The sequence below is a fragment of the Zalophus californianus genome, chromosome 6 (assembly GCF_009762305.2).
Source record: "Zalophus californianus isolate mZalCal1 chromosome 6, mZalCal1.pri.v2, whole genome shotgun sequence".
NCBI lineage: Eukaryota > Metazoa > Chordata > Mammalia > Carnivora > Otariidae > Zalophus > Zalophus californianus.
The window spans coordinates 77,472,696-77,500,417 of NC_045600.1; the positions used below are offsets into that span (position 1 = coordinate 77,472,696).

The following is a 27,722-nucleotide window of genomic DNA, read 5'->3' on the forward strand; positions in this document are numbered from 1 at the left end:
TAAAATATAGGTTTTTACTGTGCAAAAGCACAAAGATATAACACTGACAAGGTACTGGCTTCTACAGCCAGCCAAACCACTGAGTGGATACAACATCTTGTGTGTCAGACACACTAGGTCTCCAGCTGCAGACATGTTGGTGAAGAAAATTCAGTGTCCACTATGCACTCAACTGCATGCTTAATTTCTTCAGCCACAAAAAGGACCTCATGATGAAAGAAAGAAAAAATACCAGCTCATGGGATAGAAGATAGTATTCTGGGGGTGCCCGGGTAGCTCAGTCGGTTGAGCATCTGCCTCTTGGTTTCAGCTCAGGTCATGATCTCAGGGTCATGGGATCAAGCCCTGTGTTTGGCTCTGCACTATGTGTGGAGCCTGCTTAAGATTCTCTCTCTCCATCTCCCTCTGCCCCTCCCCTGCCCCCTTGCTCTCTTGCTCTCTCCCCTTCCCTAAAAAAAAAAAAAAAATTAATTAAAATTAAAAAAAAAAAAAGCATATTTTGGTCATGACTCAGCGTTACCCTCATAACATCTTTTAAACATCCTGGGACCCAGTTTCCTCATATTCAAAAGTGGCAAAGTAGCCAATTTATTTTTGGATGACTGGACAAGAGAAAAAGAAGTCACGATAGGTCAAGATAAAGCAAAAACACTCAATTTCTCTTCTAGCATTCTTGGTGGTATTAAATTTGGAGTTTTATTCCGTCAATAAGCTTTGCTGCTATAATTGCCACTGCTTCTTCTCTTGGGAAATAATTGTGTGAAAACATGAGGTCTGGAATTGTGGTAGCCCTCTTGCAACCAAATAGGGAAAGCCAAAAAAAAGAAAAAAAATTGTGAAAAGGCTGACAAAGCCCTCACAGTAACTTCTGAACTACCCATTTCCAGATTTATTGTAATGTAGATGATTAAAAAAACAAATAATAATAGTGAACAAAAGAAGCCAGCCACAAAAGTGTATACACCGTGTGATTCCATTTATTTAAAGTTTAAAAACAAACAAAACTTCAGTGTTCATGTTTCCATACTTACATATTAAAATGTTAAAGCAAAAGGCCATGTAAGGGCTTCTGGGATGCTAACAGATATTGGTTTTTATTACCTTGGTGGTGGTTATGAATGATAATAATTTAGAAGGCTAAACATTTCTGTTTTATGCGCTTTTCTGTGTTATGTTTCATAGTAGAGGGATTTAAACATTTTTTTAAGTTTTTACAACTTATTTAAGTAATCTCTACATGCCACGTGGGTCTCAAACTCATGACCATGAGATCAAGAGTTCCATGCTCTTCTGACTAAGCCAGCCAGGCACCTTGGGGTTTAAACATTTTAAATAAAAAGAGGGCAATGGACCCTGCACTACTTAAGAAGAGTATTGGGTAAGAGTCAAAGAACCACGGGATGCCTGGGGGGCTCAGTCGGTTAAGTGTCTGCCTTCGGCTCAGGTCATGATCCCAGGGTGCTGGGATCGAGTCCCACATCGGGCTCCCTGCTCAGCGGGGAGCCTGCTTCTCCCTCTGCCTGCCGCTCTCCCTGCTTGTGCTCTTTCTGTCTCTTTCTCTCTGACAAATAAATGAATAAAATCTTTAAAAAAAAAAAAAGGAAATAAAAGAGTCAAAGAACCAGGATTTAATACCCAGCTCTTCCTCTAACTACTGGGAAATATTTTGGGCTACTTAACCTCTCTGTACTGCAGTTTCCTCATCAATAAAACAAGGATAATAACAGTGACTATCACACGGTTGTTGTGAGGAAAAATGAGCTACTATACACAAGGGTGCTTAGAACAGAATCTGGTACATGGCAAACACTCAACAAATAACAGTTGTGATTATTTTTAAGATGTTAAAATCATACAGATAAAAATATTAAGATATGTTTGCCAAATCTGATAATGGTAAGGACACCAAATATGAATCAATCGTGTAATAGAACACACATTACATGGCTGACTGGGCGATATGGTATTTTACTACTTTTGAGATCCTAAAAGTTATCATTTATACCATAAGAATATTAAGAACCGATTGATTTATTTCCCAGATTCCTCCTACAGAAATAGGGTTGATATGCAAAAAATGTGTATTACAAGAACCTTAATGTATAATACTAAGAGTACCTGGGGCGCCTGGGTGGCTCAGTTGTTAAGCGTCTGCCTTCGGCTCAGGTCCTGATCCCAGGGTCCTGGGATCGAGCTCCACATTGGGCTCCCTGCTCCGCGGGAAGCCTGCTTCTCCCTCTCCCACTCCCCCTGCTTGTGTTCCCTCTCTCACTGTCTCTCTTTCTATCAAATAAATAAATAAAATCTTTAAAAAAAATACTGAGTACCTTATAGCTATAAACTGCCTATTTTGATAGCCTACAAACAAGTTAATAAATCTTGTATCAAGCCATTCCCCAATAATGAAGATGCTACCAGCACATAGCTCAGCAAAACAGCTTCCTCAGGCACTAGTCTAAAAAATAGTCATTTAAAAATGTAAATATATATTATTTATTTTAGGGGATGGGAATTCAAGAGTACACTTATGATGAAAACATATATATACATTACAATTTATGTATTATAGAAGTGCACTTTTCTGAACTTTGAGATTTGAGGGGAGAATGTATCAGTTTACTTTCATTTAAGTATTCTCAACTGTGTACAAGATGAGAAAATGACTGTTAAGAGTGCCATGATAAATCCTAGTGAGCCTGGCCAACAACAGTTACTTCCTTCAGCAATTAAAAGTAATGTAGCCAAGTATATAATTTAAAAATCACTGGCAGTTTTTGGTTACTAGTTACATAAAAATTATCTTTAAGGAAGAAATATTAATAGCTAAGGTTTTGAATGAAACAAACAAAACCACAAGCAATTACTTTCCACTGGAGGAAAAGTCTGCTCTGAAGACACAGAAAACTAGTTGTGAAGGTTCAAGATAATTTTCAGATTGGTATATTCTTAATATGTAAGAAAAAAAGAATCCTAGAATTTACCTACCCACTCATCTTAAGTTTCATTAGGCAATCTCATCCATACCCATTCCCAGACCAACAAGTCTTATGTTATATATCTGCTCAAATGTCATATCTTCAGAGTATTTTTCCCTGATCATTCAATCTAAAATGGCCCTTGTCACTACCCTAAACATACTTTAATTCATAATACTACCTGTGACATTACACATCTATGTATTTCCTGTCTAGACTAGAACTACAATATAAGCTCAGTGAGTAGAGACTTTATCTGCCATGCTCACTGTTGTATCCTTAGCACTGAAATTGTGGTTGATACAAAGCAGGCTCAACTCTGTCCTCTTTTCTGAGCTCTGTATTGAGATACCCAACTGCTTATTCTACATCTCCATCTACATGGTTCTTTACTACCTAGAATTAAACATTTCCAAAAGTGGACTAACAACCTATGCCCAACTCCACCCCTAACAACAACAGCAGAAATCAGTAATGGAATCTACTAATCAATCTAAGCCAAAAACTTAGAGAAGTCACTTTTGATTTTCCCCTTTCCCTCCTCCACCACATCCAACCACCAACCATCTTGTCACTTCTATCGCAAATTGGCACACCTCTTTATCTCAATCTTCCAGGCTAGTCAAGCCATCATTACCTTGAACCTAACTACTATAGTACTCACCTAATTTCTTGCTTCTTACACCCTCCAAATTCTCTTTCTAAAATATCACCATCATGCTTACGTGCTTAATTGGCTTCCCATTATTCTTGAGATAAGAAACAAAATCCTTAACATGGCCTTTGGTCCTGCCTCCTTTTTTTTTTTTTTTTTAATTTTTTTTTTTTTTTTAAGATTTTATTTATTTATTTGAGAGAGAGAATGAGATAGAGAGAGAGCATGAGAGGGGAGAGGGTCAGAGGGAGAAGCAGACTCCCCGCTGAGCCTCCTTTTATGCTCACAAATCAATCATTAAAGCAAAACAACTAGCCTCTCATTTTGATGCTGCCATGGATTTGCCTTCATAGTATTTAGTAAAATTAACCTTCTAGGACTCAAACACATGACAAATAACTAATCTGAGATTTTATGAGTTTTTTTTACATTTATAATCTAATGTTTCCATTTCATATTAAAACATTTAGTCAATTGGCTTTTTAAAATGCTCACTGGGCATATATGTCTACAGGTGCAGATATAGAAATATGCCAAAATACATTAAAAAAAAGATAGGATGGAATGATGTGTAGAGTATAAACTTTCTGTATTAAAAAATGGGGGGGCTGGATACATATGTACATAAATAAATTGAGGGTTAAAGGACAAGGAAGATTTCTCAAAACTTACCCCCTTCTGTATATTGTACAAAAACAATTTCTATTATTTATTTTTATTATTTTACATATATTCTATACATTGTACATAAGATATATTTTATTACTTTATAAAGTATTATTATGTATGTTTTACTTTTATATATATATATTTTTTAAAGATCTGACAGAGACACAGCGAGAGAGGGAACACAAGCAGGGGGAGTGGGAGAGTGAGAAGCAGGCTTCCCGCAGAGCAGGGAGCCCGATGTGGGGCTCAATCCCAGGACCTTGGTACCATGACCTGAGCTGAAGGCAGATGCTTAACGACTGAGTCACCCAGGCGCCCCTACTTTTATAATTTTTAAATATTTTCAAAAGAGTTATCAGAAAAATGGTAAGGAAATTAGTATTAGTGAAACTGAAATAAAATCTCCATGTTTATTCTCCCTCACATTTCTTCAAAAACAAAATAAACTTGATGGGATTTAATCCCTCTAAACTAAGCCAAAAATTAGAAAGCAAAAAAATAATTTATGGTTCTTCAGCAGCTAGATATAAAAGTTTTTCTGGCCACCATCTCCTTGATGACCAAATCAAAAAGAAATTTAAAAGTTCCAAGTTATGATCACAGTTAGTTTAGAAGTGCAAAAGAGATCCAGTTTGGTCCCACCTAATCCCTAGGTATGAAAATTAAACTCATTCTTACCTCGATTTGACAATCTCTTTTTCATATATATCTTCAATGACCTGTTATCAAAAATATAAAAATGTTTAACATCTCAAACAGCATTTTTTCAGATCCTAAGTTGATAGTTTCCAGTTACTGAGATTACACAAAATAAGCTGGTTTAGGATAGATATGAAATATTACTGAAATAATATTTAAGAGACTTTTATAATCTCATCATGTTCCTCAAAATGTAAAATAACAGAAAGCAAAGTAGAAGATAAATAATAAAATATATCTACATAAAAAGATTCCTAGAAACAATCACTAAAATGATGTATTCAAGGGGGCTCTGTCATGCAATGGATAGTGCACTGGACTTCTAAAATGATGTATTCATAATACTTCTAGGAAAAATAAAAATTCACAAATCAGAATATTTTTGAAAACTTAATTTTAAGGTATATGCTATCAGACTCCATTTAAGAATCATTAAGAATGTAGTTTCAAAAGCCAGACAGTAAATTAGAAGTATGAGGATATAATAGAAGCAAATCACATTCTGTTTTCCAAATACATGTGATAAAGCCTCAGAATTTCAATTCTTCTGGGTTAGGGAGGCCAGAATGGTGTGATACTTCAGAATTCAGCACTGGTGTTAGAAGCCTGGTTCAAACCACCCACTTCATTGCAGAGAGCTAGAACCCTTGCCTAGGGACAGCTCGAAGGCTCACCTTCCCAATCCACAAAAAGGATCTACTAATACAAAGTATCCCACCAGATGCTATAAATAAGATACCACATGTAAAGAATTTAGTGCAAGTCCTGGCATATTGTGAGTCTTTTTTTTTTTAAAGATTTTATTTTTAAATAATCCCTATACCCAACATAGGGCTCAAACTTACAACCCCAAGATAAAGAGTTGCATGCTTTACCAACTGAGCCCGCCAACTGCCCCTGTGAGTCTTTAGTAATAGTTACCAGCAGAAGACACAGCAGTGCTAGTGGCTAGTGATAATAGCAGTTAAAAAAAAAAAGTTCCTACTATAAAATTATAAAGTACTTTAATATGGTATCATATATTTTATGTAGTTATAATGTCTTTTAACTGCTCAAAGTATATTTGTCAAGGAAATGTGGGTGATATTTTTATTTTATTTTTAAAGATTTTATTTATGTATTTGAGAGAGAGATAGAGAGTACAAGCAGGGAGCAAGCAGACTCTCTACTGAGCGCAGAGCCCAAAGGGCTCGATCCCAGGACCCTGAGATCATGACCTGAGCTGAGGTCAGACACTTAACTGACTGAGCCACCCAGGCACCCCAAGTCTTGTTCAGTTTAGACAAAATTTCTGTTATTGCCTTTCTTTTTATCAAAATTCAAATTAAATATTAAAATGAAGAGCATAATCTTCAAATACCAACCTACAATAAAGTTCTTCTAAACAGGCTAAATAGCTTCATCCAGAATTACAATGATCTGGATATAATCTTTGAAAATCTCAATCTAATTAGAATCAACTCGATCTAGTAGTGTCATTAAGATATTCTTGTTATTAATGAAATATGACCCTAGGAACCCCAAGACCTAACATATACAACCACAAACACATACAAATAGCATATAAGAAGATAAAGCAACTCTACTGGTAATTAGAATTAATATATGCCATGTTTATGAATATCCTCCTGATGAACAAAAGGGATTGCTAGCAAAACAAAAATATATTCATAAATGAAACATTTAAGCTCAAATGATAAAAGAAATTTTGGGTTAAGTTCAGTTTTACCAGTGTGCCTAAAGCAGTCTGCTACTCCCCCTGCTTGCACATGCGCATGCTCGCTCGCTTGCTCTCTCTCAAATAAATAAATGAAATATTTTTTTTTAAAAAGTTATACATGGGTTTTTGACTGCATGGGGGATCAGAACCCAAACCCATGTTGTTCAAGGGTCAGCTAATGAAGACACACTTTAACCATAAGGAAGAGAAAATACATTTACAGTACTGTACTTAGGAAAAAAAAAAACATGTATAAATGGACCTATGCAGTTCAAACTTGTGTTGTTCAAGAGTCAACTATACCTGTTAAATGGCATGCAATATGTCATCTCTATTTTATTTAAAGATCTCTCTTTAAGAACCCATTTCCCCACATTCAGGAATTTTTGTTTTCGTTTATCCTAAACTGCTCCACCTGAACCATAAGTCCATTCCCTAACTGAAATATTACTGGTCTTTGGTCATCTAATCCTCTACCCTAAACAACTCCTACTTCTTCCACCATTCTTATAAATCTTTATCTCAGCTCATCAACCTAAAAATAAAAAACAATAGATTCTACCCTTAATGAACTGTCAAAAAATTGTACAGAAATTTCTGTATATCTACAAAAATTTTTATTACATGGTCATTATAATAATAAATTTAAAACAAACCAAGAATCTGTAACAGGAAAACAGTTAAGTTATATACACAATTTTAAAAAAATTTAACATAACAAAATGATAGCAGAGGTTATCTCTGGGTAGTGATTTTTATTTTCTAATGTGTAACTTCTGTTATTTTCCAAATTTTCTGACATGAATAATTGTCAATCTGATAATTAGAAAACTGTAATTTGAACTTAAAAAAAAAATCATGTAATGCTTTTGTTGAATTAGCCCTTAAAAGTAAGATAAAAAGAACACACCTATTTAAAAAGAATGTTGTAAATCAAATATACTTACCTTTATATCAAAAGGTGATTTTTTCTTGCTATGAGGAGCCCAGTATTTACATGCTAACTGCAAAAGTAAATAGTATAAATAAGTCACAGGTTCATACCATTGTCGAGCGAGAAGACTGAGATCATACAGTAACAAGCTCTTTCTTAACAGGGCATTAGAGGCACTGGGAGGACAGATTAATTCCACCTTCTAAGAGGACTATATGGGCATGCAGGCCAGTTAGCATCCTTGGCCCCAACCCACTAAAAGCCAGTAATGCCCTGCACTGCACCCTGCCATTATGATTTACAAAAACAAAACATACTTTTCTAACCACCCCAAGAGAAACAGTAGGACCCAGTTAATAACCACAGTCACACATCTTCAGCATAGAGATAAGGAAACCCAGGAACCTCCTAGAAAGAATACTCTAGAATCTAGAGATTAAGTGAGCTGCCCAAGATTAGAATTAGTTAAGAGTTGAGCTAGTATTAGAAAACAGATTCAAAATCTTCAGGAATGTTTATTTGCAAAACAGTAACCTTTAAATGATTAGTAGACACCCAGACACACATAACAAAACCTAAGAAGTTTCTAATCTATAAGCAGGTTATTACAGAGAATAAAAGAGCTGGTATACTTCAGCAGATTAGACTTCACCTGGAAATTGTGAACTTTAAACACATATAACACTAATTCCAGATATTTAGATGGGTTATATAATATTATTATATAATATTAAGGAAAAACATGGTCTTACTAATATGTATTATGTTTTTTTAAAAGAAACTAAACTGCAATCTCTTGAAAAACAGAAAACTCTGGTAAGCACAGACTCAACACAACTATAAAAAAGTGTATCTGCACAGTATCTAGTGTACTGGAGAAAATCAAATAATAGCCAATGGACTGATGTATATATGTATGTACGCATGGGCGCATGGATGAATGAAAAAATAAAGTAAAATCTGAAATGTTACCTCTTCTGTGAGGCTTTCCTCAACCCTACCTAATGGTGATAATTGTTTCTTCCTTCTCTTCATCTCATAAAGAACTCTATTATAGTCTCATCTTTCTGTATTATTAATCATTTGATTGCTTATCTATCTTTCCTGTCTGCCTAAGTAGAACACTAAAGAGATGGGACTCATATCTTCTTTTCTTCTATAGTTAAGTACCTATCCCAGTAAGTATACCCAAAGGGCCTCCCAAGCAGTAAGGACATTGGCCCTGAGGAATTCTCTCCAAATCAGTACAGTAATGGCCCACTTATGTGACACCTTCCCAAACTATCAATCAACCTCCAACCCAACAGAAAATACTTTACCCCCAAATTATCCTATGGTATTCTCATTTCCTCATTCCACTGCCTATAGGCATCACACAAACTAGCCATCTTTTACTCACCTCATACCGTTAAGACAACTGAATCTGATCTGTTTTCATGGATTTAGCGTCTTCCAAACAAATATGTAAATCCTATCTTCTGATCCAAACTGCTTATTGTAAATATCTGATCTAGCTTTTCCTTGGGGTCTAACCTGTGACCTCTCAGACACTACTACCTCCAGGAATATACTGCCCTCCCCCACACTCTCCAGCCTCATGCAAAATCGAAATTTTGCATTTCCCACTTAGTATAGCTATGACAGCATAGACTGTTCAAAATAAATTTTATTGAAAGACAAAAAGGACATAAAATATAGTAGCATAAAAAACTGAATTCACAAAATTCAAATCTCTGATCTCCTTAAAACTAAATTTTAAGCTCTGCATCTTACTCATTTAATAATAATTTAAAAACACCTTCTCTGGTCAGGTACTCAGAAATGAAGAAGAAGGAAGGAGGAAGGGGAGGAGAAGAAGAAAAAGAACCAACCACCACCTAAATCCAAGACATCCCCTCCAACTAGAAAACCCATTTCCTCATGTTCCTGTTTATGTTTCAAAGTCCATCTAAAATGGCACTTTCTCAATGAGAAAATTCTTTCTTGACAGCCTTTTCTTAGACAAAAGTTTTCATTTAAAACTGTGTTCTCAAAGCATTTCCCTCACATCTCTATTCTGGCATTTATCAACTGAACTATGATGAGTCTCAAAGTCTCCTTCCAGAAACTGAACTCCCTAAACACAAGGATCACATTTTATTTACCTTTGTAGCCCAGAAGAGCCCAAAACAGAATCTTGTAAATATTAGGCATTCATGTCTGCTATCATAGTCTACTGCTGAGAATGTTCATCCCTACCACATTTTAATGCCCTGGTATGTTTATCCATTAATTCACTCATTCTTTCTTTTAAAAGATACTTACTCAACACACAATGTGTTCCTAGTACAATGCTAGGTACTGGGAGTACATGGGGAATAAATCAGACATGGTCCCCAGCCTCAGCTCTCTCAATCTAATACAGGATACAATAAATGTTATATGTTTACAAATAATATTCCCTGGGACATATCAGTCAATCCTACAGTTTTAAACACCACCTTGTCAACAAATACCAAATTTATATTCAAGCCCAGATCTTGCTCAGGTACTCTAGACTCACATACTCAACTGCCTTCTCAATATATTCAACTGAATGTTTACTAGGCTTCTTCCATTTAACAAGGCCCAAACAGAACTCTTGATATTCCCCACTAAACCCTCTCCTTTCCTATCTCAGTAAATGTCCAAACCATTCACCTAGTTGTTCAAGCTATGCCCGATTTGTCTTTTCCTCCATCATTCCACAATCAATCATCATCAAGTCCTGCTGCCTCTAGCCTCAGAATACATCAGTCTACCCTAATCTTTAATAGTAGAGGCCACCATCATCTCCTACCTGGAGTCACTGGTAACCTTATTACTACTTTTGCTCTTTCACTCCCATCCAGTTTCCATACATTAGCCAGAAGATTCTTTCTAAAATATCATTCCCTGGATCGCAATTAAAATCTACTGGATGAATGAAACCCAAACTTCTTATCTCAGCCTCCAAAACTGTATATGATCTGATCCCTACATACTCTCTGTCCTCATCTCATACCATTCTCCCTCTTATGCTTCTATCCTGGCCTTCTTTATATTCACACCATAAAGCATCTGCACTTGCTATTCCGTGGATTGTTTCCCTGCTCTCCCCAAAACTGGCTCTTTTTTTGCATTCAGGTCTTAGTTCAAATGTCACCTCAGAGAGAACCTTCCTGACTGCCTTTCATACACCCCATCCTAGTCAGTGTCATTAACACCCTGTTTCATTTTCCTGATAGCACTTATCCCTATTTGAAACTGTACTGTTAATTTGACTCATCTCTAAAATCTAAGCTCATTGAGTGAAAGAAACTAATAAATGGCTTTAACCATAAAAAACAAGTGTATGGGAAAAGGGAGATCTAATTTAGTTTAAGTTGTTGGGAAAGCTTCTCCCAAGTAATGTAGATGGATGACAATGAATTAACCGTGTAAAGGAAAGTGGGAAAAAAATGAGGATTCTGAGCAGAAGGAACAATGTTGAAAGACCAGGAGGTGAAAGACAGCACGACAAATTTAAGTAAATGCAGGTCAGTATGGCTAAAGCAGAGTTAGAAAGAGAGAAAACTGGATGTATGCACATGCCAGATTACATAATACTTTGAAGGATCCTGGTCATTATCCTAAGAGAAATTAGAACTCTTTAGAGATTTTAAGAAGGTAAGTGATATGATCAGATTTGCATTTGTATAAAATCACTGGCAACAATATGAAGAATGGGCTGGAGGAGAGCAAGAGGAACCACAAGACAGGTTAGGATGCCTAGGTCCAGAGAGTAAACAACGGCAACTTGGCTTAGTGTAAGAGCAGCAGACAGATTTGAAAGATATTTATAATGTAAACATGGAGTGATTAAGGGAAAGGGGGGCTCAAAATGACTCTTGAGGCTTCTGCCTTGGCAAATCTGAGACAGAGACCAGAGAAGAAAGAAGCAGATGGCATAATAACTTCGGCAGGGAGCTATTTGCACTCTTAACCAATACCCAAAGCAGCGCACAAGGATTAGGAATGTTGCTGAGGGCTACAGGACTGTTTCCCCATCCACAGCCAACGGCGGTTCACAACCCAACACAGTAAACAGGTTCTAAATGAATGCTCTCCAATAACACGATTGCTCTCTTCATAGATGCATCTATTTGACGCAGGTGTCTTGTCAGACTCTCGTCACTCCACTCAAAAGCGTACGTTACTCTACGGCTACGAAAAACTCTACTCCTCCCTCTCTATTAGGCATCATCTCGGCTACGAAACCTTGCCGGTCTCAGGCTGGGGTGCTGCTTCTTCTGTGAATCCATCACTTCTGCGACGGACTCCAAAACGGAAAAGCTCGCTTAGCAGCTTTCTTTTTTATTTGTCTATCTTCCCTGGAACCTGTACTCCGCAGGGCAAGGCGGCCTCTTTCACTGTGGTATCCCCAGCACCTAACACAGTGGCCGACACAGAGCAGATACTCAGCTAAAAGAGTTGAGTAAATGAATTGACGAACAAATGCCTCCTGGGTGCACCCCGTCCCAAAGAAAATCCCACCCCCAGGCCTCGCGGGCCTCGACGTCTCTTCCTTTCACACACACCATCCTCGGCCAAGCGCACCTGGGTTACGAACTCCGCGTTGATCTGGGACACCGTAGGAGCCACGATTTTCTTGGGCTGAGCAGGGGCCGCCATGGCAGCACTCTCACTCCGCTCCAGTGGAAAGGAAAGGTCCCCTCGGAGTAGCGGTGAACGTGATGCACTTCCCCTAACAGGCAGCTCTTGCTGCCCAACTCCGCGAAGCAGGAGCCCGCGGGCCGGGATATCTTCAGCCTTCACAGTCTCAGAGGTGCGCGCACTGCTGCCTGTACATCTTCCCGGAAGCGGAACGGAACAGTGCCGGAAGTTCATGCAGCCGTTGGGTCTGAGCTACAGACAGCAAGGGCTTCGGCCTCCTCCGCATGCGTCCCCTAGCGGGAAGCTGAAAGAACGCACCCAGCAGTCCGGATCGGGTCTCAAGGATTCGGCAGGTAGGTGAGAGTTCTCCAGGTAAAATTGCCCGGGTGGGGGAGACTTGGTGGTTCTCTCAAACCTAAAAAAAGCAGTAGTGAAAAAAACATAGCTGGGTATGGGGGGCTCGGTTTTAAATGTTTTTTTTTTTTTTTTTTAACAGATTCATGGAGGTATAGGTTGACATACAATGAACTGCATGTACATATTTGGAGTGTAAAATTTAATCCGTTTTCAGTCGTACATCCGTGAAACCATCACCAAAATCGGGATAATAAGCATACTCGACGCCCCGAAAAGTTTCCTCATGACTTTTGCAATCCATCCCTATTGCCCTGCTAGGTAAAAAGGGGCTACTGGGTAAAAAGGGGCTACTAGGTAAAAAGGGGCTGACAGGTTAGTGAGTGAAGAGGCAATGGACAAAGTAGATGTAAAATGCATTTTCATCATAAAAGACAGAAAGATACAACAGTAACCAGAATAACAGGTAGAATTCAAGTTGTGTGTCTCAACTGTTATCTCTTTTTACGCTAGGTGCAGTGGAAATTTTTTTTTTTTGCCTATCCTCCCTTCTTTCCAAACACAGCTTCAATTTTGACCTAACAGCTAACCTGCATAAATGCAAATTCTTGGACCCAACACCAGACATGAGAGAAACTCTGAGGATGTGACTTAGCTATCTATGCTTCTAACAAACCCTCTGTATGATTCCTATGCAAACTAAAGTTTGAAAACCACTGATCAACAATGACAACGGAGTTATGAACAAAAGCAGTGGGAGCACAGGGAATGGCTTGTTTGGGTAAATCAGAAAGGCTTCCAGAGGAAGTAGTATTTAAGTTCAAACTCAAAGGGTGCCTGGGTGGCTCAGATGGTTAAGCGTCCGCCTTCAGCTCAGGTCATGATCCCAGAGTCCTGGGATCGAGTCCCGCATCGGGCTCCTTGCTCCTTGGGAGCGTGCTTCTCCCTCTGCCTCTCTCTCTCTCATGAATAAATAAATAAAATCTTAAAAAAAAAGAACGAATAGAAATTTGCCAGTGTAGATGCAAAATATTATGTGTTCCATATTCCTTTAATAATACCATTGTGCCACTTTTTTTTTCTCTTAATGCTAATAGAACTAGCAGTTAGCCCTGAAATTTAAGTCCTTCCAACCAATAGAAAGCAATAGAAAGCTCAAGATAGGAATTAAATGTTCTTTCCCTGCTTCTAAAAAACAGATATTCTGTATCGTTGAACAGTGTTGAACAGTCCTTGAGGCACGTGGCTGGCTCAGTAGGTGGAGCGGGAACTCTTGATCTCAGAGCCCTGAGTTCAAGCCCCCACGTTCAGTGTAGAGATTACTAAAAAACAAACAAAAACAGAAAACCCAAAAATGGGTTATCTAACATAACATGTAAATTGAAACGTTTTGGGGGCCTGGCTGGCTCAGTCAGTAGAACATGTGACTCTTGATCTCAGGGTTGTGAGTTAAAGCTCCACGTTGGGATAGAGATGACGTTAAAAAAATAAATTAAGTAAAAAACCAATTCATCATTTAAAAAAAGTTTTCTGCAAGCCGGTTTTAAACACTTTAGTTTTTTCCCATAATCATGGAAAACCAAATAAAATCTGGCTCATCTAAATTTCTTCTTTGAACTAAGAGTGTTGAAGTCTGTATCTAATTTAAAATAATAGTGGGTAGACAAGATGGAGACAAGAACAGCAAGAATATGCATGGGAGGAATTAATTCTGTATTTCTTTAGCACAAATCTGGAGAAAGGCCAAAGAGGAAGATAAATGGGTAAGCAGGTAGATCATGTGACATGTAATGCAGTTAACATCCTTTTGTAGGTGATAAGAAACTATCAAAGCAATGTACTAAAAAGGAAAAGTAAAAAATAAATAAGTAAAAAGGAGATGATTAAATATCCATGTTAGGAAATTCAGTGTAGAAGGTGAATTGGAATGCGCCCAGGAAAGTGTTTGGCCATCAGTACCTTGTTCCAGTATTACGTGATTTTTACCTTCTATTAAAAAAAAAAAAAAATAGTCCAAACTGTGTAACTTGAAAGTTTATTTTTAAAATATTCTGAAATTTAAATTCTTCAAGACTCTTAACCACCATCCACTTTCCTTCAACACACACACATTTTGTCTTAAAATTGTTGGCCCTACCGCAGTACAAAACAAGAAACAATAAATCCACTAACCCAGCCAATGAAACTACTTCAGTAAGTAATCATGCTACAGCCTGGAATCACCCAAACAAAAATTTTTAATAAATCTCTTTAAAGATATTTATAAAGATTATTTTTTCAGAAAACCAAAGTAATTGATTCAACAATACTAACAGTTCTAGCATGCAGCAAATCATCATTTAACATCTAATGTTTAATTTTCTTATCATGGATGTATACAGTTTATTTTCATTCCTATAAAGTTTCCACAAGAAGCTTGCAGTGATAAAGGAAAATAAGGATTTTGTTACAGGTACTTCAAATAGCACTACAGTACATCTTTGACAAAATTTTTACAATTATTCCAACTTTCAATATGAAACAGCTTAAAAAGGCATGGGTCAAAAAAAAAAGTATAGTATTATCACTTAAGCAAATAAAGTCTAATAATCATACAAGCACAACACTGTTAGGACTCTCCCTGTTTGGGGTGGGAAAGGACTAAATGAGACATTTGCTTCAAATAAAATTACATATATAGCTTTGGAAAATCCCCAAATACACAATTTCAAACAAAAAATCCTTGAACCTATATTCTTGGAAAATATGAGCTAATTATTCCTTGCTTTTATGTAACAGGTATGTTCTTGAAAAGTTTTGTGTAAGGCAAATTCTATAAACCCTCATCTTTCTTGCATTGGAGGAACATATCTGGAGGAAACCTAAGAGAAATTATTCTCTAAAACATATGATTCTCCTGCACATTTATACATCATTGGGCATTTTATCTTTACTGTCACATTTTATCTCTGTATATTAAACCCAAGTTTCTCAAAATGCACTTGAAAAAGAAGATACCAACTTCTCCTCCCCCCTCCTCCTATACGATTTCTTAGAGTATGATAAAGAACTTAAAATGCAAAGAATGTTTATTATTCACTTTCAACAGAGGGCTTGTCACTATATTTAGGTGTGCTAAGAAAAACACCGACCTGTTCTTCTCTTAAAAGATAATGGTTATTTTATTACTAAGAAATGTCATTCTTAAAGATTTTATTAAAAAATGGCAAATACAAAGGACAATTTGTGGTTCTTTTATAGCTTAAGATTCCCAATATTTCCCTATCATGACAGTGCTGTTGAGAAGAATGATACCCTCAATTCCATAAACACTTTATTCCTAAATGGGAATAATTACCTTACTATTCAAAACAGTTTGCTAAGGATCAAAATATTCTTTAGCATTAGAGTCTTGCAAGAAACATAGAATTCAAAACTAGAACTAGACCTAGTCATTGCCATTTGATCAAACTTAACAGATAGATTTAGTTAAGTCACAGGACCACTCAATTCAAGAGGCATTAAAACAAAGTTTTACTGAAGTAAAATAGAAGTCTTGTGGAGATGCAGATCTGTAGGTGAGTCTTAAGTCTATACAACTACTGTTGTCAATCATTTAGTAAATAGATGAATTTCATTTATTCCTCTGAAAAGATAATACTGCATACATATCATCAAAAAGATTATGGCACTTGGACAATATTCCTGATAAGTAAACATGATAAATGTATACAGGTGCATCCTAGTCTCTCTCCTACTTTCAGATCTTTTGGGAAAGATAACAACAGGCTGGGCAAAAAACCAACTCTAATACCCTGTGGAAAAGGAGGTGAAGCTACCAGAGTCCTAAGAATAAATAGCTTGCAAAAGACCAATGAAAATAATGCTGTGATTTTCTCATCCATTTTCACTTCTACTGCCTTCAGAGTTTTTAAACTTACAAGAAAAAATTTTGCAATGGAATTTGAGCCACAGGTGGACAAAATTATGCTTTCATGTGAAACAAAATAAATAAAATGTAGTGAGGCTATTTGCTGCAGCCAAAACCCAATTTTTACCTCTGTCTTTTATCTAAAAGGAGACGGCATACATTAAGAATTCTTTTAAAAAATAATGAATGAACTGAGTTATTGTACCGCATCATGGATTTACATTTTCAATACAGCCAAAATAAGTATTAAAATAAAATAAATGCTTACTGTATGGCATCAAACCATGTTCTTCCCCCTAAAAATTAATTTGGCTGTTCCTAAAACATTGTATTAATTTTCTATGTATCTTGGCTCTTACTTGCAGGACAAGCAACTGCCTATAAAATCACTCAACCTAAGGAAGGCATTTTAATGAAAATATATCTAAATGATATAGGCTTTAAGAACAAGATCACCAGAGAGACCACAAATGTGTTACTGGTTCTGTCAGTTACATAACTGAATTTGAGAACCACTTTATCTTGTGGTTGGTCATTCCTTAAAGTGAGTAAGTTGATGTCTCTTCCAGTGAGGAGCCTGTCTGAATGTTTTGCCACAAACTGAGCATTCAAATGGCTTCTGCCCTGCATGAATTAGATAGTGTCTTTCCAGTTTAGATGGAGATCTAAAACTTTTGGAACAAACGCTGCATTGGTAAAGAAGGCCATCATTCCTTTCTGCACGCCCTGAATAACCACAACAATGACTGTGTTGGCTCTGCTCTGATTGCAGAAGTGCACTAGAGAGATAAGACTGCCTGTTCCTATAGGGGGTACTGAGAATGAAATCCTCTGATTCTGCCTTAACTTTTATATCTGATATTTGATCTGACTCTGAGACCTCATATTTTTGGAAACCAAGAGTCTGACATTGTTGGGAAGCATTATAGTTAACATTTTCACCTGGATGAATGAGAAGTTGGTTCAAATTTTCAAATTCTTGGCAAAGAGATCTTCTATAAGGTATCTTATCAATATGAGTTAATTTGTGTCTTTTTAAGTGAGCTGACTGTCTAAAAGATTTCCCACAAACATTACAGCCAAATGGCCTCTGTCCAGTATGAATTAAATAGTGTCTTTGTAGTTTGGAAATAGAAGGAAACACTTTCTCACATTTGTCACAAGGACACATCTTATGTCCAGTATGGATGTTTTCACTTGGAACTGAAAAACCACACTGAAGCACTTCACAGTTATCAAAAAATTCCTCACCTGATGAACCATAGATAGATACATCTTTATTATTCACTGAATTATCTGTAGTTAACATGTTTTCTGTTGTAAGGATACCTTTCAAGTTTTTACCCATATTTTGGCTCTGGAAGTGCTTTTGCCAAGAAAATGGCAAACTCAATGTTTTCTTCTTTTTATTGCCAACTGTCTTATATGTTCCATGTTTGCCAAGAGAACCCATAAATGTTCTCTGGGCTTGTTCAGGGCTCTGCTCACCAGAAATAAGATCACAATTTTTCAAGAAATTATTTTTAAATACTTTTTTCTCAGATCGAAAATTATCTAATTTCTTACCCCCAGCACGTTTAAGTTTAGCCAAGATTTTTTTCACAATGGTTTTATAGTTGTAGCTTCTTTTGAGCCTGCTTGGAATTTTGCCACTTCTGGCAGGAAAACACTTATGTCCATTGAGAATCTGCTCTGATTCAAAACACTCTTCACACTCTGGACACTGAAAAGGGACGATATAAATAGAGTGGACATCAAGTTGATTATTCTCCTCAGATTCACCTATATCACCATTTTCAAAACCATCCTCCTTTGCATTTAACTTGTTAGGCAGGGGGCATGATTCTGGACTCTTTACCTTCAATGAAAGAGTCTGAAAGGTCTTATTCCTGGTATGGATTTGTTTATGCTTCAGAAGTTTGCTTTGAATCTTAAATCCTTTTTGACAAAAACAACATTGAAAAGGTCTTTCTTCTGAATGTGTGAGTTGATGAATTTTTAAGTGAGTTGACTGTCGGAAGGATTTACTGCACAAGACACACTTAAAAGGCCTCTGACCAGTATGAATAAGTGCATGCCTATCAAGTTTTGATTGTGATGGAAACATCTTGCCACAGATTGTACAAGCGTGAATATTCTTTCTTTTCTTTGTAGGGCTGTACGTAGGATCAGACTTAGAGCATGGATGGAATGCCCATCTTTCCTCTGTGGTAAAAGTATGAAACATCCCATATACTGGCTTTTCTTGCTTGGCCTCCAACAATCTTCTGACCTGTTTAACATCATTCTGGTAGGTTTCATTGTGAAGTTGTTGGTGCTTCACAAATGTCTTCAGATTTTTAAAGTGGCGTTGACAAATGCTACATTTAAAAGGCAGATTATGAGTTAGTTGATGTCTCTCCAGATGAACCAGTTGCCTAAAGGTTTTATGACATACATCACATTCAAATGGTTTTTGACCAGTATGAATGAGATAATGCCTAGCTAATTTTGATGGTGTTTCAAAGTGCTTGAAGCAAATATTGCAAATATATGGCCTGTTTCTAGGTAGTTTGTTGGCTACTACACACTGTTGAATCTTTAGCATTTTTAAATTGTTTTCAGCCATCATATTCTTCAGTGATATACTCTGATGAACTCCATGTTCTTAAACTCCACAGATGTCTAAAAATTAAAAATAAAAATGTATTAATTTAAAAATTATTTATTCATATGAAAAGAAATAATTAAGTTGTCCTTTGGTTAAAGATATTAAGGGTATAGGGGAACCTGGACTTTTTCTATGTTTAAAAGTAAGTTAATAATCATTTTAGATGAATACTTTAGAATCATAAAACTAACTTCACACATAGAAATGGTGAGTCTTTAAAAGAAATTTCTAGGGATGCCTGGCTGGCTCAGTCAGTAGAGCATACGACTCTTGATCTCAGGATCATGAGTTCAAGCTTCATGTGGGTGTAGAGCTTACTTAAAAAAAAAAAAAAGCCAAAATAAAATAAAAAAATAAATTTCTAAAAACCTATATAATTTTAAGCTATATTTCTAATTGAGATAATACATTAAAAGGAGGATAAGTTGAATTTCTTAACATTAAATAGACCTTTTAATTCCAATTTTCCTAGTTCTCTATTAAGTAGTGTCATCAATATTTAGTTGCTTTGTCATTATTTATTTATTTATTCATTTTTAAGAGAGAGAGAACCCATGTGTGAGTCAGGGTGGAGAGGGGCAGTGGGAGAGGAAGAGAATCTTAGCAGGCTCCACCCTCAGCACAGAGCCCGATGTGGGGCTCCACCTCATGACCCTGAAATCATGACCTGAGCCGAAATCAAGTTGGATGCTCCACTAAGCCACCCAGGTGTCCCGCTTTGTCATTTTTAAAAAATTAAGCTAGAAAGGTTAGAAAGTGTAAGAATTAAAATATAGAACTAAAAATAAGATATATTTGCATTTAATTATAGCATACCATGGGTGTGATCTGAGAGAATGTTTGTTACCAAGGTTGGATTTTTTTAGCCACATCATTAACAGTATTTACTTTTAATTACTTCTTTGGATCAACAAAGACAACATGGACAACTGGGAGAAAATGCGCCAGATAACCTAGTCCCGATTTGCTATCATATGATCTCAGTGGCAGAAAAAAGGAAATAGATTGTTCATCTCTAAGACTCCTGGCTGCCTACCACATCAAGTTGTGAGAATCAATGGAAATAACGCATCCAAATGTGTTGGAAAACTATGAAGCGATATACAAATGGGAGGTATTAACTTAGCTCAACACTAATCAAATTTTAGAACTTTATCCTTGTCTACATAATACATATTTTTAGGGTTTCTAACTAAGAAATAAACAAACTAAATTTACAGTTCTTTGTATTTCTTCTTTGCATTTTGTTGTGGAATTCCTAAAAGACAGGCACAGAGTTGATGCGGTAAATTGGCTACTTATATTCTTATTGATGGCTAAGTAACTGAAAGTTAAGTGTGGTTCACTTTTCAGACAATATAATAAAAGGATCATTTTGGTCTTGGAGTTAATATAAAGATAAATCTGCTTTTGCTAACATAACTCTGTAGGAAACATGCATAAGTTTACTAGGTATTTTCACAAAAACTGTATACCCTACCTTCTCATTAATCAGAGAAACCAATTTTCTTCTCATCCTACTACTACATTTATTTTAAATAAAGGAGTCAGAAATTAAAAAAAAAAAAAGCTGCTCTACCTCTCTGATTCTAATGTTGTATCTTCTAGTTGAGATCAGAAAGTTGATAAATCTACCAGAAACTGTGTTCTTTTGTCAGCTAATTTGGTGAACGTCCAACATATATGCTATTTGCTATTTACTGTTTTCTCCTAGAAGACACCTTAAACACAAAATCACAAACACATCCACTGTGGTTCTTTTCAGCAATGTGACTTAGAAACAAAAACATTCATTTATTGAACAAGTATCTTCTATTAGTTGCTTTATCATAGTGTTTTTCAGTGTTTGAGAAACACAACTGCATGTTGCTACCACTAATGCATTGTGAAATCAATTTAGTGGGTCATGATCACCAGTTTTGTTTAATAAAGAGCAGTAAATATCAGATTCCATTACATAAAGATGAAAACTATTTTGTGAAACTTCTGTTGAAAGAGGTAAGAAAGTTGTGAAAGCTGTTCCTGGTATATCTCTTCACACAACACTAGACAGAGGAACCCACAACAAATTAATCACTTTATTCAAAGTAACCAAGTAATCCATTAGGTAAGATTGGGGCCCATAGGATGAGGCAGGATTACTAATGAAAGCAACAGTATCTAATTTTCTTCACTTGGCCCATATAACCCCAAAATATTTACGAAAAAATGTAATTAGAGGCCAAATGGATATGCTATACAAGTCTATGTAAAATAAAAGAATCTGACTGCAAGCCACTATATTAATTTACAAAATATACCATATAACCCAGATATCCATGTTAGCAACAATCAACTGTTGGTGCTATTCATATGTATTTTCACTACACTGAGAGAAATTATTGGTGAACAACTTCCAGACCCCTAAACATGCTAAACACACCAATGGTTATGAGGATTAAAATTATGAATCCATTAAATTGCCAAGAACTTGGCAATTTATTTCATTCCTGTCAAGCTATCGGGTGTTGAGGTGGTCAATTAGGACAACAAGCCAAAATGAAAATAATAATCAAGCCTTTATTCACTTAACTGCCATAGTGCAAGCATGAGGCAAAACAAGGACTGGCTCCCCAGGGTCCATTACACAGAACTACACTAGGTGAGGATCAGATGGATGCAGGGCACACAATCATCTCCCTGCACAGGAGGCCAGAACAAAAGGCTTCTGCCTCTTTATGGACCTGTGGGCCAGGGGAAGAGGAAGGAAGGGCTAGGAGTGGAAACGTCCTGAGTTAAAACCGAGAAAAGTACCTCAAGCAAGCCCCTCCCCCCACCCACCCAAGGAGGTCTTGGTAGAGATGGAGGGGCCTGGGAAGTACCCCTGCCAAGATCTTCTGAATGGAGGTAACTGAGCCAACAATGCAATCTAGTATAAGCATGGGTAGCAGGAGGGAAGGGGTGAGTCCTTGATTGCAGCTCCCTCCAGAAAACTGCAATGCACTGGCCATGCACAAGTCTGGTGTGCGGAAGGCAAGTTTCCCCCCATAAGGCTGGCCAGCCAAAGCCACGAAATTGTCTAGTCAGGCCTGAAAGATCACACAAAGGATCTCAATTCCTGTAGCCGACCTCAATTCCTACTGTATATTTTTCCTTCTTTTTAACAGTTTCTATGGAATACTCTTGAAAGAAGTCCCAGACTAGAACCACATACCACAACCATCTCTGGTTATAACAGGAATTGACTACCCATAGTTCCTGTGCGAAAAATTGTCTATGGCTGATCAACTACCACTAGTACTAAGACTGGATACTATTGTCATTTGCCTTCACACCAGGTGGGAAAGCACTTACTGGGAGCCCTGTAATTGCTAGAACCACTGGTGGCAACAAGTGATCTCATCTGCTATTTATGTGATAGCTCAGGGATCCCCAATGCTCCAAGTGCAGTCCCATATGTACTTCTACGGCGGGCACATTAATTTGATAGAGCTCCAAATCCCACTTCAACTGATTCTCTGTGTTCTCAATTGATCTTTTGTTATTGGTAATATTAAAACAAACAAACAAAAAAACCCAACACCGTGTACTTTTTCCTGTGAAACTGAAAATGAAAAGTAAAATTGCAAATCTCAGTGGTTCTACCTGAAGATTATTCTGACAACTGCAAGATACACTCAGTTGGAAGACTGTAAAAACCGATTTTAAAAAATTCCAATGACGCTTCAAGGCTGAAAGCCTGTTGGTTTTTTACTAACACCATAAAAGCGAAGTGAGGACATCACAAAAGCAAATGAACAAGAGACGAACGACCTGACAGAAACTTGGAGCACTTCCAGCTGGGGAATAATCTCTGGCGACATTTATCACAGTCTTTCCTTCTTGGTGGCTGCGTCTGCCCCATTCCCCTGGCCCACGCTCTCGTCCCAGAGGGCCTGCAATGGACAGAGGACCCTGACGTCCTGCCGTTGCCCTCATCGCCCACAACCAATAAGCACCTAGAGGGTCGAGCCGAGTCCAGAGACTGCAAAATCCCACACCAGGAAAGGAAGGGCAAGGGTGAAAATGGCTTTGACGGCAGCCAGAGGGGGAAATGCCACATGCGACTCGACCCACAGCAGAGGAAAAGCATCCTTTCTGCGCCTTCCTCTCAGATTGCCGCTCCCCAAGAGACGCAGTCGGGAGGCGGGGAACTGGAAAAGGAATGGGAGCCGAGGTCGTGGCGCCTCCGCTATGGGTCCCCGGGCACCTTGGAGGGATCGAGGCAGGCCCGACCCTTCCCGGGGATCGCTCCACCTCACACACAGATTCCTCAAGTCCTCCTCACGCACCTGGAGCTGGCACGGACCCAACAGGGACACATCTCAGGGCCCAGGCGCCGCGAAGGCAGCGAGCGCACGTCCGCAGGGCTGGCGCGGCGACGGGTTGAACGCGCAGGCGCGGCGCTCCGGAGCGCCCAGGGACGCGGTCCGGCTGGAAACAGGCTCCCCCCACCCCAGGGCCGCCGTGGCTTAGGCTCGATGGGCAAGACGGCAGTGAAAGGGGGGGCTCCAGAGGTTGGTCCCCACCCCTAGCGCCGCTCACCTCGCCCTGCAGTTTCGCGCGGAAGAGAATAGAGGAGTGAAGGCTGTTTCTTCAGATTGCTGACAATTAGATAAGATGGATGTAAAGTGCTCAACATAGTGCCCAGAGCCTAGTAAGCCCTGAAGAGCTTCATCATTTATTACTCTTTTTATATTACATACAACTTTATGAAGTGATGGGATCTCATTTTAAAATGAGGAAAAGGAGATTGAGGTGTTAGGAAACTCAGTGTCACACGGCTGATAGACGATGGAGGTGGGATCTGAACACAGGCGTCTAGTACCAGACCTGCACTTTTAATTCGCTACTTCTTCCCAAGTTATAGATATCTCAGTATTTTATGTGGACACTATTAAGGGTTAAACGTTGTAGTCCAGTTGCAGACGTGGGTGACACGTTATTAGGTGTAAGATGCTTAGGTATCTACCAAAGATTTTAAGTACAAAAAACAGTGGAAAGTTATTGTGGATTTTTGCAGGTTCCGATTTTAACTGTTTCAGCTTGAGCGATGAGGACATGAGAACAGGTAACAAGCACATTTTCTTTCAACTGTAAGTAACTTTTTGCATTACTTGTCAAGGACCACTGACAACAAAAATTATTTCTAATGTTGGTATACCTTCCTCTGTTTAAAAAGGAAAAAGTTGGTCCATTGAAAAGTCATTCTCTATTTTCCATGTGGCAACATGAGGAAATGGCTAGTAGGACATAAGCTTTGGCTTTTATTTTGTAGCAAGCTTGGAGGAGTCACGTTTGGGGAAGGCTGAAGCCCTTACTTCCAACAGAAGCAGAGATAGAGAGAGGAGGGAAAGAGCTTCCGTGTCTTAAGTGTTAACCTCAGGGTAGGGACTCTGTGTGTTCAGATAACCGTTGAAGACTTGCTCTCTTCTGCAGCTTCTCCTGGGAACTCAACCCAACCAAATCATGCAAACAATTGCATCCATCACCAGCCACATAAATCCTCAGGAAAGATACGTAGACCATAAGAGAATATCACCTGAGGTTGGGAACCAATGGAGGGTGCATTACCTGCAAAATAAGTAGGCCTTTGCACCAAGAGCCTGAATTTGGAGTGTGGAACATAGATGAGACATGGATAAGTTATTCTCCAAGGCCACATACCCTACCTCACAGCCTTCCCCATTCACCCTGAAAGTCATCTCAGGAGACTTCTGGGGGGGGGGGAAGGGGGAGTAGAGATTACTGTAAGTCATCAGGAAGATTTCACTGAATAGGTGAGATTTGAATGGGGGACTTAGCAGTGGTTTCAATATGGATAAACAGAAAATGTGGAGGGCAGGCTAGAACATTGTAGGAAGAGATGGTAGTAGTGATAAGGAAAAATAAAGGAACAGTGTGGCATATATCTTACCTCTGCAACTTACTAGTGTGTGTGTTTAAAAGTTATTTAACCTTTCTGAATCTCAGTTTCCTCATCCTCAAAATGGGGATATAATTAATCATTCATTCAATGGCCTGTCATGTACAAAGTACAAAGGATTCACTTGTAAGCATGTGAAGATGAAATGGTGAGGGCCCTGACTTCAATGTAGTTTTCAGCTCAGAAAAACATGCAAAGAAGTATACTATGATAAGAGAAGATATGTACAGGGCAGCAGTGGGGAGGAGGAGTGTTTAAATCTGCCTGGGACTTCAGGTGGAGATCGTCTTTGAGCTGAGGCATTAATTATCCATCCACCCATCCATCCATCCTACATATATTTTAAGCACTTGCTATGTGCCAAGCCCTGTTCTACATTACTGGAGATAGAGTAGGGGACAAATTAAAAAGTCGACAATTCCTGTCTTCATAGATTTTTCATTTATAGTTTTTTATATATTTATATGCCTACGGAGGGAGACAGACAATAAACTAAATAAGGAAAATATATCATATCTAATATGTAAAATAAGCACAGAAGGGGGCTATGAAGATTTGGGTGGGAGGGCTTGTCGGCATTTTAGTAGATAGCCAGGGATGACCTTACTGAGCAGTTCTGTGATTTTTGAGTAGAGCCTGATAGAAATGAGAGAGCCAGTCCTCCTTATTTATGCTTCACGTTTAGAGCACCTACTGCTCACCAGGCACTTTGCAAGAAGCTGAGAAAAGCCTTAAATGCCTTGCAGAGGTTTTCTTTTTTTCTTCTTTATTTTAATCCTGTAGGCAATAGGAGATTATTGACAAATTTTGATCACAGGTATGGCAAGCTTCCATTTGTGTCATAGAAAATTCACTCAGAAGTAAGATGGATGACAAAACAGCGGTGGCAAGATTAGAATAGCCACGTTGTCAGCTAGGGGCTTCCTACTCCTTGAATATCTGGTTAACTTGGATGAAAATCCAGTTCTGTGGCCTGTGACAGTCTTCATGATACCTGTTCTCACAGTTTGCTTCTAGTGTATATGTGTCCTCGTGAGTAGTTCTTAACCTTTAGGGCTATCTACCTCCTTTTTAGCAACAACACATTGAATGTAGAACTTAGCTTCTTTGTCAGTTTCTAGAAAAATATCCAGTCATACTGGTGTGTGTGTGTGTGTGTGTGTGTGTGTGTGTGTGTGTGTGTGTGTGTGTGTATGACAGAAAGAGAGAGAGAGAGGGAGAGAGAATACTTTACTGAAGATTCAAGGGTCACTAGGGGATAGGGTTTCAACTGAAAAGATGTGGGGCCTGGAAGCAACTCAGCCAGTACCAAGTGCATCCAGGAAAATTGCGCTTGAAAGGAGTCCACACTTTGAGCATCTTTCATATGTCTTTGGAATATTTTAAAGCCAACAACTATGAAATTGAGTTTTAATGCTTGCTAAAGCTCTTCCTACTCTCAAGTGACTGGCCTGGCAGAGAGTTCAAATCTCCTGTTTTCATCTCCCCTCTTATTTTCCTCTTTCCTTTTTCTTTCTGTGGAGCAACCAATAAAACCATCCACTTGCCTCCTGCAGATAATCCACCAAAACCTGTACCCCTCAAATGTTAGTTTCTACCCCTAAGCAATTATCAAAGAATTTTTCCAACAAAGACAGCACTCCCTTTCTAAGAGGATTTTTGATGAATAAAATTCCCTCTTTCCCATCATATATTTTCTCAAGAAAAATATTTGCAGAATCTTGTGTGTTTTGCTACAGGACTTCTGAGGGGTGGCAGGGGCTGGAGGTGAGGAGTGGTAAGTTGGGATCAGAAGGTAAAACGTGGTACGACTGTATTTTACTTAAGGCAGTTAGACCACATCTGACTTCCAGGCTAGTCCCAGTCTCTTGGAGGGTTGTTAGAAATTTTCTTTAAAGCTCCACTGGTGCTAATGCCTATAGAATTTCTGGGTCTAGTTAGGCAGCGGCATCCTACCCCACCCACCCCCCATGTGTTGGTTCAAATTCCATAGTTACCCTGAAAGCAGGTGGGATTCTCACCATAGGGATTTGATCACATTTGTTCACCCTTAGAGTCAGGGCTGACCTCTGGACCCACATCGATTACAGAAACCCCTCCTACTACTTTAATATTGGGGTGTAGGTCAACCAAGGAGAGAGGGCAGAGCTATGGTATCTACCAAACGTTTTTGCTTATGGGGTCAGGAGAACCTGACACTGTGACTTCTCTCCTGTTTCTGGATCTTAATTTCTTGAGTTCTTTTCATTCCTCCAAAAAATACCTATCCTCACAAGGGCCAGAACAGATGGAAGCGTTTCTCTTCTCAGCCCCCAACCCCAATGTAGTCCTATGGGTTTTAAACCTGTCTCTGGTGGCTGCTAGATTGCAGGGGGCAAATGTGTGAGATATTACTGATCTTTTGTTTAGGACCTGGCTTCCCAACTAGATAAACACTCAATAGTCATTGTTTGTGTTTAGGCCTAGGGATTTTTCTGGTGTGTTCTCTGACCCAAAGTAACTCACTTACCCCCTAGCCTGGGGGTGTTGGTAGTTGGGTGAACGACTGTGACCTATCTG

The 27,722-nt window shown here is 38.3% G+C and overlaps 2 protein-coding genes and 1 long non-coding RNA gene across 5 annotated transcripts in view; 1 reads left to right on the forward strand and 2 right to left on the reverse strand.

Annotated features, from left to right (window-relative positions):
- AQR (aquarius intron-binding spliceosomal factor) overlaps positions 1–12,506 on the reverse strand; it is a 113,174-nt gene extending 100,668 nt beyond the window's left edge. For both annotated transcript variants that reach the window (XR_003516061.2, XM_027572737.1), the window contains exons 1-3: positions 12,249–12,506; positions 7,666–7,722; positions 4,978–5,018 (exon numbers count right to left, since the gene is read on the reverse strand). Coding sequence is in view for 1 of the 2 variants with exons in the window: in XM_027572737.1 (XP_027428538.1) it covers positions 4,978–5,018; positions 7,666–7,722; positions 12,249–12,323 (173 nt within the window). In the remaining variant the exon portion in view is untranslated. The remainder of the gene's footprint in view (positions 1–4,977; positions 5,019–7,665; positions 7,723–12,248) is intronic.
- Positions 12,507–12,562: 56 nt separating this feature from the next.
- LOC113910042 lies at positions 12,563–20,416 on the forward strand. Its single transcript, XR_003515888.1, has 4 exons — positions 12,563–12,658; positions 12,802–12,980; positions 18,724–18,859; positions 20,136–20,416. It is a non-coding gene; the product is annotated as an uncharacterized LOC113910042 (long non-coding RNA).
- ZNF770 (zinc finger protein 770) lies at positions 14,676–23,629 on the reverse strand. Of its 2 annotated transcripts, XM_027571834.2 has the most exons (3): positions 23,530–23,629; positions 18,428–19,233; positions 14,676–18,292 (listed from the first exon to the last, which is right to left on the reverse strand). In XM_027571834.2, exons 2-3 carry the CDS (start codon positions 19,178–19,180, stop codon positions 17,102–17,104), a joined length of 1,944 nt encoding a protein of 647 aa, XP_027427635.1. In that variant the 5' UTR covers positions 19,181–19,233; positions 23,530–23,629; the 3' UTR covers positions 14,676–17,101. The 2 variants fall into 2 exon arrangements, with proteins under 2 accessions (XP_027427635.1, XP_027427634.1); XM_027571833.2 differs by having other exon boundaries at positions 14,676–19,233.
- Between the last annotated feature and the right edge of the window lie 4,093 nt (positions 23,630–27,722).